At 34.3% G+C, this 13,823-nt stretch overlaps 1 protein-coding gene across 2 annotated transcripts in view; it reads left to right on the top strand.

The window, feature by feature from the left end:
• kctd13 (potassium channel tetramerization domain containing 13) overlaps positions 1–11,805 on the top strand; it is a 91,472-nt gene extending 79,667 nt beyond the window's left edge. The window contains exons 2-7 of one of the 2 annotated variants that reach the window (XM_087241793.1): positions 1,451–1,975; positions 3,996–4,165; positions 7,382–7,468; positions 8,547–8,599; positions 10,114–10,309; positions 10,668–11,805. In XM_087241793.1, coding sequence (XP_087097919.1) covers positions 1,735–1,975; positions 3,996–4,165; positions 7,382–7,468; positions 8,547–8,599; positions 10,114–10,309; positions 10,668–10,913 — 993 coding nt within the window. In that variant the 5' untranslated portion in view covers positions 1,451–1,734 and the 3' untranslated portion in view covers positions 10,914–11,805. 2 annotated transcript variants of the gene reach the window in all.
• The last annotated feature ends 2,018 nt before the right edge of the window (positions 11,806–13,823 follow it).

Genomic DNA, 13,823 nt, shown 5'->3' with positions numbered 1-13,823 from the left:
ATTTATTTATTTATATTATTTTCATATTATCATTTAATTATTTAAAGAAAATACGTAACAGACATAAATAATTATTATTGACATAAGTATTAGTGAACTACTTTCCCATTTGTGACCACAAACCTAGTCATTTATTATTTTTTTTAATTAAGCTACAGGCGCCTGCTAGTATTTTGCTTAGACGGGCTTTTCTTTGGGAGAAACGCGTATTACTTTATTACCTACTACTCGTTTATGTTCTGACCACATTGGCTTGGTTGTAAACTATATCAATAAAGTGTTTAGTCTTTTAAAAAACACTCTTGTAATACATTGAGCCACTAAGCATTGTTCTTATGATGCTTTTCTACAGGAGGAAAACGCGAATTACTTCCAAATACTACAGTCTGTGTTAGTAAATTTAAGGCTATTTATGATGTTCAGGCATAACTCTGTATGACAACGCTTCAGATGACTGTTCTAGAGCCTACAGCTAATCAGTCTGTCAGATTCTGGAGTGCATTACAGCTCTAAAGAAAATTATAATGATAAATGAACTTATATAAAACAAATACATTTATAGAGATGGTATATAAGTATATAATTTCACTCACCTGGGAAATGGAGGCCACGTGAAAGGTTTTTGAGCACAATTAAGTGCACACAGCATGCCATATCATCTGGTAATTGTAAGAAATAATTCCAAAAGACAACTGACTGTGTAAAGCCACATGAAACAAAACAAAAATCCGATGAATATGCCGAGTTCAGCGGCTAATCAGCCGGAATCTGCTGAGGTTAAGAGGCAGCGAGCACCTAGCTGTCACTCAAGTGGCCACACCCTTAATTATGCAGACTTAATATAACTTTATAAATGAAAACGGATGAGTTATAAAAAAAATTCACCCCCCTCACAGTTGTCATGAAGGGTAATATTAGCTATATGAACCAAAATTGTTCTTTCTGCTGTAAAGTTGGCCATTTTAACATTGGGCTCAATAGAAATCTGCTCTATTATGGAGCCAGTGGAATTTCGATGAATTGCATTTTCTGTTACTTCCGTATTAGTTTCACAAGGGAGAGCAAGAGGTTCCTGCTTGGTCGAAAATCTAATATTTGAAAATCTGAAATCTGAAGTTTTTACAAAATTAATAAATCGTCTTTAAGGGGCACCTATTATGCCCTTTTTTTATAAGATGTAAAACAATTCTCTGATGTCCCTAGAGTGCGTATGTGAAGTTTCAGCTGTGAAGTTTGTCGCTTTAAATTAAAATAAGATTGTGCTCTTTTAATAAGAGGGCAGAGCTACAAATGCCTGTGTGTCAACATAGTGGCAGATTTAAAAACAAGACTAGCCTCCTATGCTAATGAGGGAGAGATTGACAATAATGGGCGGGGCTTTCCCCCTCCTATAACATTTATAAACGGGAGAATGTCAATCAAAGTGTTTCTGCAGACTGTTTTTATCAAGAGTGATTATAAAAAATAAAATCTATACATTTTGACCATTAGAAGCTGCTTATATTCACAGACTTCTGCCACATAAATGTGTTTAAACCCTGTATAAAAGTGATTTTTGCATAATAGTTCTCCTTTGAAGTTGACCAAATTGCATGCCACTTGTTTTTAAATGTTTTGGGCCACCGCTCCATACCACTAATAATAACATCTCATAACCACCAAATTCTGTCTGCTTCGCATGTCTGTGTGTGTCTACAGGCAGCAGATAAGCAGTATTTGAGTTGTACTCCCCTGATGTCTGCCGAGGCATCTGGTTCGTCTGGTGGGCATGCGGTGACTGTGTCCGGGTCTTCCCCGTCATCCTCCAGCCATGTTGGGGAAGAAAAGCCTGGCAGGAGTCTGGTGAGCAGCAAGTACGTGAAGCTCAATGTTGGCGGAACTCTCCACTACACCACAGTCCAAACGCTCAGCAAAGAAGACAGCTTGCTCAGGAGTATTTGTGACGGGAGCACAGAGGTCAGCATCGACTCTGAAGGTAAGAAACAGCATGTGAATGTTTTGTTGTATGCTACTTTTTTAAAAGTTTGTAGTCAGTCGGTAGCTATGTTTCAATCCAAATATTTTTTTGCGCATTTTGGATGTGTGTATAAAAAAACGGTTCATGGAAACGCCAAGAAGCGCATCAATTTTGAAAATGAGCATAAAAAAGGATAAACTCTTTATTTAATAAGAAAAGATGCGCATAAACAGCAAAAAAAAAAACGCTTTTACCGAACAAATTCCAGTATGCACTTTAAAAAAGGTCATGTGATTTTGTTATAAGAGATCATGTGATGAAATAAACGTTTTTTAATAGACAAACCAACAGAATGACGCCTAAACAGTTTCAGTATTAGTGTAATTATATTATTATTACATCCAAAATTGTCAAGACTGTTTGTGCTCCGCATCTCACGCCTTCAAATATATATATATGTATATATATGTATATATATGTATATATATGTATATATATATATATATATATATATATATATATATATATATATATATATATATATATATAAATATATATATAAATATATATATATATATATATATATATGTATATAAATATATATATATATATGTATATATATATATATATATGTATATATATATGTATATAAATGTATATATATATATGTATATAAATGTGTATATATATATATATATGTGTGTGTGTGTGTGTGTGTGTGTGTGTGTGTGTGTGTATATATATATACATATATATATATATATATATATATATATATATATATATATATATATATATATATATATATATATATATATATATATATATACTTTTTTATTTACTTATTGGGTTTATTATTATTTTTCTTATCTATTGTTTGTACTGTATATTGTATTTTTATTGGTAATTGCTGTGTAAATGTTTGTTGGATGAAATTTTTAGGGGTCTGTGTGTTCGAATGTTTTAAAAAAATAAAGTTATTTACACACACACACACACACACACACACACACACACACACACATACACATATTTATTTATTTGTGTATGCTGTGTATATAAAAATACAAAAGGTTACATGAAATAAAAAATGTGCAAATAAAATGCATATCTTATGTCAATAAAAATAAACATTTTCTTAAATATAAGCACACACACACTCATATTTCATATACAAATTTTTATTGTGGATGCTATAAATCATGATTTATCAATTTACAGCACTTAAAAAAAATATTACAATTTAATGGTACTGTTGTCTTTTTTTCGAAAAACATTTTTTATTTTAAACATTGTCATACAATTTGGCAACGGTTTAAATTTTTGGTTTAGTAAAAATATTATAATAAATAATAATAATAATATTTCATTCATTCATTTTCTTTTTCTGGGGTCACTACAACGGAATAAACCGCCAACTTATCCAGCATGTGTTTTATGCAGCGGATGCCCTTCCAGTCGCAACCCATCACTGGGAAACACCCATACATACACCGCATCACCCATAATAATAATAATAATGATACAATAAGGCTGTTGTCTTTTAAAAATAGATTTTAAAATGTGATTTATTCCAGTGATCAGTTTCAGATTTCACTCTATTTACTCTCTCAATATGTTGATTTTCTGCTCAAGACGGATTAATACTTATAATTAATAGTATCAATGGAAATTTCTGGATTATTTTATGGCAAGAAATGTATTTACTTGAAGGAGAATGTTTTGTAACGGATGTCTTCACTTTCACTTTTCAATATAATATATTTTTCCTGAATAAAATTACTAATTTATTGTTTAAAATGCATTGTGACCTCTATAGGGTTTTAAAAATAAGTGGTACAGCTTCAAATCAAGTATAGCTCATTCTGTATGAATGCTTCCCCTGAATCAAAACAGACAAACACAAAAATTGAATGACAGAAATGTAAATCCACCAATCATGCTTCTTAATTTGATGTAGCGGTTAGCTAACTGAACTAACAGATGCAGAAACTAGCTCAGAGATGCACATTTAAACATGTGTCCATTTGTATTGAAGGCTGGGTGGTGTTGGACCGATGCGGGAGACACTTTTCCCTGGTGTTGAACTTCCTGCGGGACGGGACAGTTCCTTTGCCAGATAGCACGAGGGAGCTGGAGGAGGTGTTGAAGGAGGCGCAATACTACAGACTTCAGGGTCTTGTGCAGCACTGCCTCTCCACATTACAGGTCAGGCGTGTACCCTTAGACTTACTATGTTTATACTAGTGATTTCATTATCTTTTGTTGTTTGATTAATAATGGAAACACAGACAGCAAGAATAAGATGCTTTTACTGCATGCTTTTAAGATGCAGCACAGATGCAGAACAATGAGATAGTTACAGACAGCACAATTTCCTGAATGTTAACTTTTTTTTGAATGGTCGCCAAGTCATTGCGCTTCATAACTTTCATTCAGATTAGGCACTTCTCAGATCTGACATCAGCACATGCTCAAGGGACAAGCAAAGTCCACGCAAATAATACTTCAACAGGACAGTTCTATATAGTGTACCTTTTCCAGCTGCTTGCTATAACTGTGCTGTCAGGGCAACACTGTTAAAAGATCCTTGTATCGATTTGTGTTCTGTCAGTAAAATGTTACTGTGTAAGATTTAAAATAAAATTAAAAACTTTTAGAAACTTCATTTATATTGTTTAATAAAATGCTGAATTATTATTTCAAAGCATTTTTGTTTTCGGCCAAGTTCATCCAGAATTTTCATTTTGGTTCAAAGTAGGGCTGGGCGAATTTTCCGATTTATTTAATCATTTTTCGATTAATTCGAATTTACGTTTTGACGACGATTTAATTTTATATTAAATCGAGAAATCACGATTTTTAAAATATATATATATATATATAATACATTATAATGGCACCAATGCGCTTTGGTTCACTCTCTGTATGAAGCAGGAAGCACACCAGAAGTGCCTCTCGGCGACGCGCCGCGCAGCACCACGCAGCGCCACGCAGTGCCACGCAGTGGCATGGATTTTAGAATTCTTAACTGGTTTCTCTACACACACCGGCGCCGCCCAGCCATGATTCAGGACGCAGGTCATATTTTAGCCGCACCACAGAGCGCCATCTGATTAGTTTCATGTTAAATATCATGCGAATGTGCGCGTTTGGTGTGTGATAGTTTAAACTGTCATGTGCGCGGCGTTTCGCGGCACTTCTGGTGTGCGACCTGCTTAAAGGGCCATGAAACCCCCTCGTTTCAGCAGGGTGTTTTCACACCTCTACTTTGGAAAAAGTCAGAAAAGTGGGCGTGTCCAGCTCTGTTTAGGGGGGAGTGTCGGAGGAACTAAAATGGGATGGTGTGGGAGTGTCTGTTTGGGCACGCACGAGTTTCAGTCAAAATACACACACATGAGAAAGTGATGGTGTTTAACCTACATGGACATCTGTAGTCGAATTATTTGCCAAATTATTAAATGTTGGACTTTAATTGCAGTTTGGCTCTTTCATTCAGGGAATTCATTCATGCCCCTCGCGACAAACGCGATATTTGATTCGAGGATCTGCTCTAAGCGTGTATTTTTCATGCAATGTTTGATACCGCACGGCGAATGAGAGAAAAAAAAACTCAGCATTTCCCGGAAACTTAGATACACACGGCAGGTAGCGTCAGAATGCCGCGTGTGTTATTCCGGTCACAAAATGCGGTGCTATGTTTGCACTCAGTGCAATAGTTAACTTAATTCGATACGAACAAACTGAATAAACAAAGAGCACTGGTCGCTCACTTACCAAATCTGTAGAGACAGGACAATCACCAGCAACTAGAGCCGCGTCTTTATGAAGAGGAGACTAACGTTACATGCGAATCCGGATTTCAGCGTTTGCAGATGAGAACAGCTCTCAGGTAAACAACGTTCCTCCTTAGACACGTAAGTTATTGTTATCGAGCGTCGTGTATACTGTTAATCCACACGTGATTCAGATAAGCTCTCACAGAGAGAAAATGAAAACGAAACTTAATGGCAGCAAACTATAAAAGCAACACTTCACGCTTGTTTTGCCAACACAACGTGGCGTCTTTGTGGCGTAAACACGGTGACACTAATGAATATAAATGAAGTTGCACAATAGAGCGCGCTGATTGGTTTGACCCAAGCCTTACTCATGCATTAATGCAACACACTGTAAGACGTAATAAGACTCACTCTGGCACAGATGTCCAGTCTGCACGCTGGAACACACGATATTATGTCATGACCGTGACGCAGCTTCAAAAATTCGTTTCAAACAGGAAGTACAAATTTGCTTGAAATAACGCAAAAACAACCAATTTAGACTTTTTAGTGAAATATAGGTGTCCTAATAGTGTTTTTAGCAGTGTGGGACACATATACTACTGTCATCAGCTCAAAAAATGTGTTTTGGTGTTTCGTGACCCTTTAACTACCTGTTAAAGCGTGAAGTCATGTAGGATTTTACTTGTTGCATTAGTCTGAGTCACGACTGTGTGGATTGTCAAGACATATTCCCTCATCAAGTCGATAAACTCGATCTCAACTTGTATGAAGGACTTAAAAGCCTGCCATGTAAAAAACGCGCCTATCTTTTGGTTTGAACACAGGTGAGGGCCTGTAGCAGTGAAAATGAAAGTACCCACCCCATGACGTCATTTAGCGGACCTAATTGAAAACCAGACAGATCAGGCAGCAGAATACAGAGAGTGGAGCAAAGTGCATCGTATTTAAAAGGGGGAAAAAAGGAAAATAGATTAAATATATTATTTTATATTAGACACACATCTGGTACTTGTATTTGCTCCTGCTATACATCCACAACTTCACGCATTGAGTTAAATTTGGCTTTACAGTTTCCATGTTCAGTCCTTTTTCTTCCACTGTATCTTTTTAAGAAAAAGGCCGCAGCATTACAACCTGTCATTTAATCAGAAGACAAAGTCAAAGCCGAGCTGACAGCCAATCTTTCCTAGGCTCAGCAAAACTTGCAAAAAATACCTCTGTATTCCTGCAACTGCAATATTTACTCAAATTTTTCTTATTCAAATCTTCAGCAACAATATTTAACTCGTGAATTTGTTTTACATTTATTTACACCTTGACCGATTTTTGTATGACATGGCCATTAAAAATACAATGTTCCTTAAGCAGATGGTTTTTAAAGTTACTTTTAAAGAGAATGTTACTTCAGTCATGTTGTTGTGATGTTTTGAAAAGACTAGTAACAATAATAATAAAAAAAAATCTAAATCGTAAATCGGTTAAACTTAATAAAAAAACCTAGATTTTGTTTTTTTTTGCCAAATCGCCCAGCCCTAGTCCAAAGCAGCTTGTGTCTACATAGAAGTGATATACTTCCTACTCAAAGTGTGTAGTGTTTGATTGATGTTGCTTATGAATGTCCTGTTTAATGTTGATGCAGAAACGCAGAGATGTTTGCAGAGGTTGTCACATTCCTATGATAACTTCAGCCAAAGAGGAACAGAGGATGATAGCCACCTGTAGAAAGGTAAGATATCAAAGGCTTATCATATTTACTTCCCTGCTGACTAAAACAACACATGAACACTGAGGTCTCCTCAGGCTTGAATACAAAACACAGTTTTTGCCTACAGCCCGACACTATCCAGTTACTGTCCAACTGTGTTCAGTATTTTATATTTGACATGACATTTGTCTACATTATAAGACTTTTAATTTAATAAAGAAATTGTATTTATTTTATTTTTTTGTTTGTTTTATCTTTTTTTATTTAATCAATTAATGTTAATTGAGGTATTTTATTAATTATATTTAATTTTTTAAAAATGTTATTATTATTTATTTTTGAATATTTAATTTATACATTTTATAACATTTATTCAAAATATTTTTATTTATTCAATATATGTTTTTTAATATATTAATTTAATTTATTCTTATTTTTTTGCTTAATTAGACTTTATTTAAATGTGTTCATTTTATTTATTTTCTTAATTTTATTTTCTTAATTAGTTAATTAATTTTATTCAATTTACTTCATTTAATTTATGTATTTGTTATATTTTTAAAATTTTATTTAAATAATTAATTAATTTTGTTAAATTTGATTTATTTAAATGATTTATTTTATTCATTAATTATTTAATTTTGTTTAATTTTATTTCTTTTATAAATTTAATTTAATTTTATTAATTGTTCATTTTTTATTTTATTTATTTTATTTTATTTATTCTATTTAATTAATTAGTAATTTTTTATTTAATTAATTTATTTTATTATTTATTTCATTTATTTATTTTATTAATTAATTCGTTATTTATTTTGGCCATTTTATGTATTTGTTTATTTAATTATTAAAACAAAATTCTGTAAGCACTATCACTGTTGTCGTGTATAATTCCTGTTCAGATTTTAAGGCAAGACTGTACTGGCAAAACTATAGTTTATTATGCACATGTCAATTTTGCGTCTCCATAATAAAGTGTTATTTTAGAATAGTGAATCTAAATATATGTTTTGAAAAAAGAAAATGCCATATACTTTCTGTAAAATAACCTTTTTGTTGGTCTTTGTTTTTAATGAAAATCATCTTTTCTTCATAACAGCCAGTGGTGAAACTGCAGAATAATAGAGGGAACAATAAATACTCCTATACCAGGTACATTTGCCCTTTTTCTCACTCCTTCAGCCTTTTCAAAAATAACTTGTGTCTGATTTTCTCTGATAATGTGAGCGTGAAATCTTATGAACCATATTGTGACACTGCAGTTTTAATGGGATTTGAACTCAGTGCAGTGTTAGTGTAAACAAAAGCTGTTTAAAGAAATCAAAAACAGGACATGAGACCACAAAACCAACAACTATAAAGCAAAGCATACATTTTTCTCATCATAGTCACAGTTCAAACAGCAATCAGATACGTGACTTCTTGAAGCAGCTTTTAGTTTGTGTGTGACAGATTTAACAGAAGCTGAATGTATGATTCAAGAGGAAGAGAAAAATGGTTTAGTTTTTATACAAAATGTCCCTAAACACGTGCAGGTTTAATTTGATTTAACCTCTGGGTCTATTAGTGTAAACAAAAACTGTCTAAAGAAACCAATAACAGGATATGACATCACAAAATACAACTATAAAAGGACAGAGTGGCCAAGTATGCATTTTTCTCATCATAGTCACAGAGTTGCTCAATACAGAAACATGACTCCTTGAAGCAGCTCTCAGTTTGTGTGACAGAGACTTGAGACTCCTGGAAGCATTTTACAACCTTTTGTTTCAAGCGATCAGGTAGTCACAAACTATACCTCATAAAAGCAGTTTATTTTATTGTTTTGCTTTTGCTTTGTGTCTTTAGGTTTAACCAACAGAATGAATCAAGATATGTTCTTTCATTTTTGGTATAGACCAAAGGAAATGAACTACTACAGTGTTTACATACCCTAAGCCAAAAACTGAATCCTGATGAATAATTGTCCTACTCACATTTTTGTCCTCAGTTATATGTATTAGTGCTAAAAGATGAATCATATTCGAAATAAAATTTCATATCTTCCACTCGACCCTCTAGTGTGGGGGTGTCCAAACTCAGCCCTGGAGGTGTCCTGCTGCCAGGAAGTTTCTAGTATACCTAGTAAGAACTTGATTAGCTGTTTCAGGTGTGTTTGGTTAGGGTTGGAGCTAAACTCTCCAGGACACCGGCCCTCCAGGACCGAGTTTAGACACCCCTGCTCTAGTGTATTTATGTTGCTAATTTGTTGTTGATTTGGATGTTTTACTCCTGTCTGACTATGAACTGCGAGAATACGAAGCACTTTAAAGAAGGCGGAGCTCTACGACACACCAACTGATTGCTTAATTGTCACGTACCAATGGTAGCTCAAAGGTGTTTAGGACCAAAATAAACTCCCCCCAAAAAGCTTTACTGTTTTAAACTGCCAAAACTAACTCAAAAAGAACTTTGTTGTGGCTCGATTTGGTTCCAAAGGACGTCATTTAAACTTTTATTATATTTCGTTTGAAGTATCTCGCTGCCTTTTGTGGTTATCAGCATCTGCTTTGCATTGAGCTCCTGTAAGGCTTTATTCTGCGAGAACAACCGGCTGCATGTACATTATCCCTTACATGTAACCACTATATGCCTCTGTCCTATAACATGTAATTTGTTCCCTTCAGCAACTCTGATGATAACCTCCTGAAGAACATCGAGCTGTTCGATAAGCTGGGGCTGCGCTTTAACGGCCGGGTTCTGTTTATTAAAGACGTGCTGGGAGATGAGATTTGCTGCTGGTCTTTTTACGGCGAGGGACGCAAGATTGCTGAAGTCTGCTGCACCTCCATTGTTTATGCCACCGAGAAGAAGCAGACCAAAGTGAGCACATCTGAATTGAGCTTGTTCATACACAGGGTGCGAATTACAGGGGGGGTTGAACTAATTATGCTTGATTCCCTCTAAAGGATGCCAAAACAAGATGAGGGCATCCGCTGCATAAAACATATGCTGGAATAGTTGGCGGTTCAACTTAAATAGGCTTAAATTTGTTTTATTAATGTATTAGAGGTCATTTAAATAAATACATACATTTGATTAACTAAAACATGTATTAGCCTACCCAAACTAATATTACTGAAGAAGTTGACCCCCCCCCCTTATTGTCAATATATTACTTGCACCCTGTTCATACATCTGCTTTCTCACTTTATTTGTATTTATTCCTATGATCTGATAGGTTGAGTTTCCAGAAGCTCGTATATTCGAGGAGACGCTCAACATTTTGATTTATGAAAATGGGCGTGGCTCGGGAGGAATGGCCCTGCTGGAGTCTGGGGGCGTTTCTTCATCGGGTGCAGGCCAATCAGAGGAGGAAGGGGCGGGTGCAGGGGGCGGAGACAGGCGGGTGAGGCGGATCCATGTGCGGAGGCATATTATGCATGACGAAAGGGGTCACGGACAGCAGACTGTCTACAAAGACTGAATCCCAAATGGTACTGACTCCTGGGAAATGATATGCATGTGAAAATAATATGGAAAAGCTGGTTGAGGGAAGAAAGACAGCTTGTCTAATACTGCACTGAAACGGGAGGGGAGTAATTATGGGGTAGTTTAGAAATAATGCTCAAGTTGCCACAGTGTGGTACAGTCTTTTTTTTTTTGTCTGTCTGTAAGATAAATTTACATGATGTTTTTGTTCAAATAATTTATTATTGAGTTAATTTATTGTCCAGGATTTTCACTTTTTCAAGATTTAATGTGAAATAAGTTGTGTTTGTATGGGGCGTGTGAACATTTTAACTGTGATTTAATGCTTACTTGAGAGGTACGCAGAGGAAGTGTTGTACAGGACTGTCAGATCTACTGCAAAACTGACCAAATGGGCGCAGCTTGTTGTTACTTACTTTAATATTGAGGAAAGGGGTCCAGTTTTATACCTAGTTTTCATAACACACAAAAAAAGCTTAAATAATTTCAAACAACTGTGCCTCTCGGTTGGTGTGTAAAATTTAGGCCATATTTCTAAATCTGACATTGTTTTGTTCAAAATGGTGATAATGCTAACATTCAGCTAATTTGTTTTGCCACATCTTCACTGAAATGATGTTATTTTATTCCTTTATCATTTGTTGACAAAATGGCTCCTGGCATAGAGTTATTATCACCACAAACTCACAAACACTTTCACAAAAATGTTTCAATGACTAATGTAAGCCATAAATGTGTGCACTCACTGTCCTAGACCAAATAAAAAAACCTAATTCTGCCAATTAAACTAATATATGTGGAATGCCGTCCGGATATTGTCTTGAAACTTTAATCAAATGGAAATAATATTCCATTAACATTTTCAATAAAAGTTTTTTTTTGTAGAATCCTTGTGTTTGAACGTAGTCTTTGGAAGAAATACACTCAACCGGGATATCCTTGTTAAATACAGTAACATAGATGATATGGTTTAATTATAATAGAGCTTAAACTGTAATAGAACCAAAATTATGCATTCATAACCACAAGAGAGAAGAAATAAATGGCCAACGATGTAAATATGCAGTGAGCAAAGAATTGAAGTAAATATTTATGAGGGAACTCTTGTTGATTTTAAGGCTTATAATCAAACAGAAATAAGTACATTAAGAACTAATAATCTTTATAACGATGATTACTAAAGAAAATAAATATAAAATTAATATTAAAAAATGAAGGCAGTGTTAAATAACAGAAACTGGAAATACTTTTGACAGAAAATGTACATACATCTATATAAAATGTATTTAATAGTTCAAGTTCATTTATTTATTAGAGCACATTTAAAAACCAAAGTACTGTACATAAGACAAAGTTAAATAAAAGACAGAATATAAAGACGTAGAAATAAGACAAGAGAAACAACTGAAAAAATATAGCAGTATATGGACTTTTAAAATAATATTTAAAAGCCAAGCAAAAAAGGGATGTTTTCAGGAGGATTTTAATAGATAATGATGGAGCTATTCTAATCTCAAGGGGCAAGGTGTTCCATAACCGAGGACCTGGCACAGGAAAAGGCTCTGTCCCCTCTACGTTTCAGTTTAGACTGGGGAACTAAAAGAAGATTCACTTAATCTAAGAGATCTCACTGGAGTGTAAAAATGCAACAGCTCTGAGAGATAGGTTGGGGCTAGATTAGGAAGGGATTTATACATCCGTAAAAGCACTTTAAAATCAATTCTGAATTGGACGGGACAGCCGATGGAGGCCCCTCACAATGGGGGTAATGTGGTCATATTTTCTGCTATTACAAATAAATCTTGCAGCAGTATTTTGGACCAACTGAAGATGAGAAATTTTAAAATTTGAAATATCACAGTAAAGTGCATTGCAGCGTGGACAGTCATCTCTAGTGTGGTGGGATTTAAGAAATGTTTTTGTTAATAAGTTGATATTTACTATTTAAATTATTTAATGAAACGGGTATAATATCTAAATAAGTGAACATTTATTTGTATGATCTTATGTTACATGAGCACGTTTTTTTATGATTAAAAAATTTAAACATTTACATTATATCACGTTACATGCCAGGGAGCAAGCAGAAATGTATCTGTTAAACAGATTCACAGCTTTTTACAGCTTTATTATTAGTAGATTCAGAAATCAAAGACATATAGAGATTTAGATTTTCAAGAAAAGTCTTTTGGAAATGTTTACACTAACAAGATTTACATTTGTGTATAAAATAGCTAAAAATATTAAATAAATAAGAAAACATCTGGATGATCATTCTGATGGGTAAATCCTAAAATACCATTTTCATATTTCAACATGGCATCAGGGATTATACCGCCAAATACAGTTGAAGTCAGAATTACATAAGTCAGAAGCACATGACCATTTAAAAAAAAGTCAGATGTTAATGTGACTAAACTTTTTTTCTTTTAGGTAAGTTAGGATTATCAAATGTGTTTCTGTCATGCTTAATAGCAGAATAATGAGAGAGAGATTTTTGAGAAATTGTTGTAACTTTTCTTAAAAGTCAAGTTTACATACGATAAGAACATTGTGCCTCTGAAAAAGCTCCGATAATGGTGTCAGGGTTTTGGAAGTTTCTGATCGGCTAATTGACAACATTTAAGTTATTTGAAGGCACAACTGTAAAATAGTATTTAAGGAAAACCTCAAACACACGACTTCCTTTTGTGACAACATGGGAAAATCAACAAGCCAGAATCAACAAAAAAGCCAGATTACAATTTGCTAAATTTCACCAGGAAAAAGACAATTTGGAGACATGTCCTGTGGTCTGATGGAACTAAGATTGAATTGTTTGGCCATAATGACCAGTGTTACATTTGGAGGACAAAGGGGAAAGCTTACAAGCCTAGGAACACCATCACAACAGTGAAGTATGGAG

This window comes from Danio rerio, chromosome 3 (assembly GCF_052040795.2).
Source record: "Danio rerio strain M-AB ecotype USA chromosome 3, GRCz13ab, whole genome shotgun sequence".
Taxonomy (NCBI): domain Eukaryota; kingdom Metazoa; phylum Chordata; class Actinopteri; order Cypriniformes; family Danionidae; genus Danio; species Danio rerio.
This window is presented reverse-complemented; position numbering and strand designations above follow the sequence as displayed.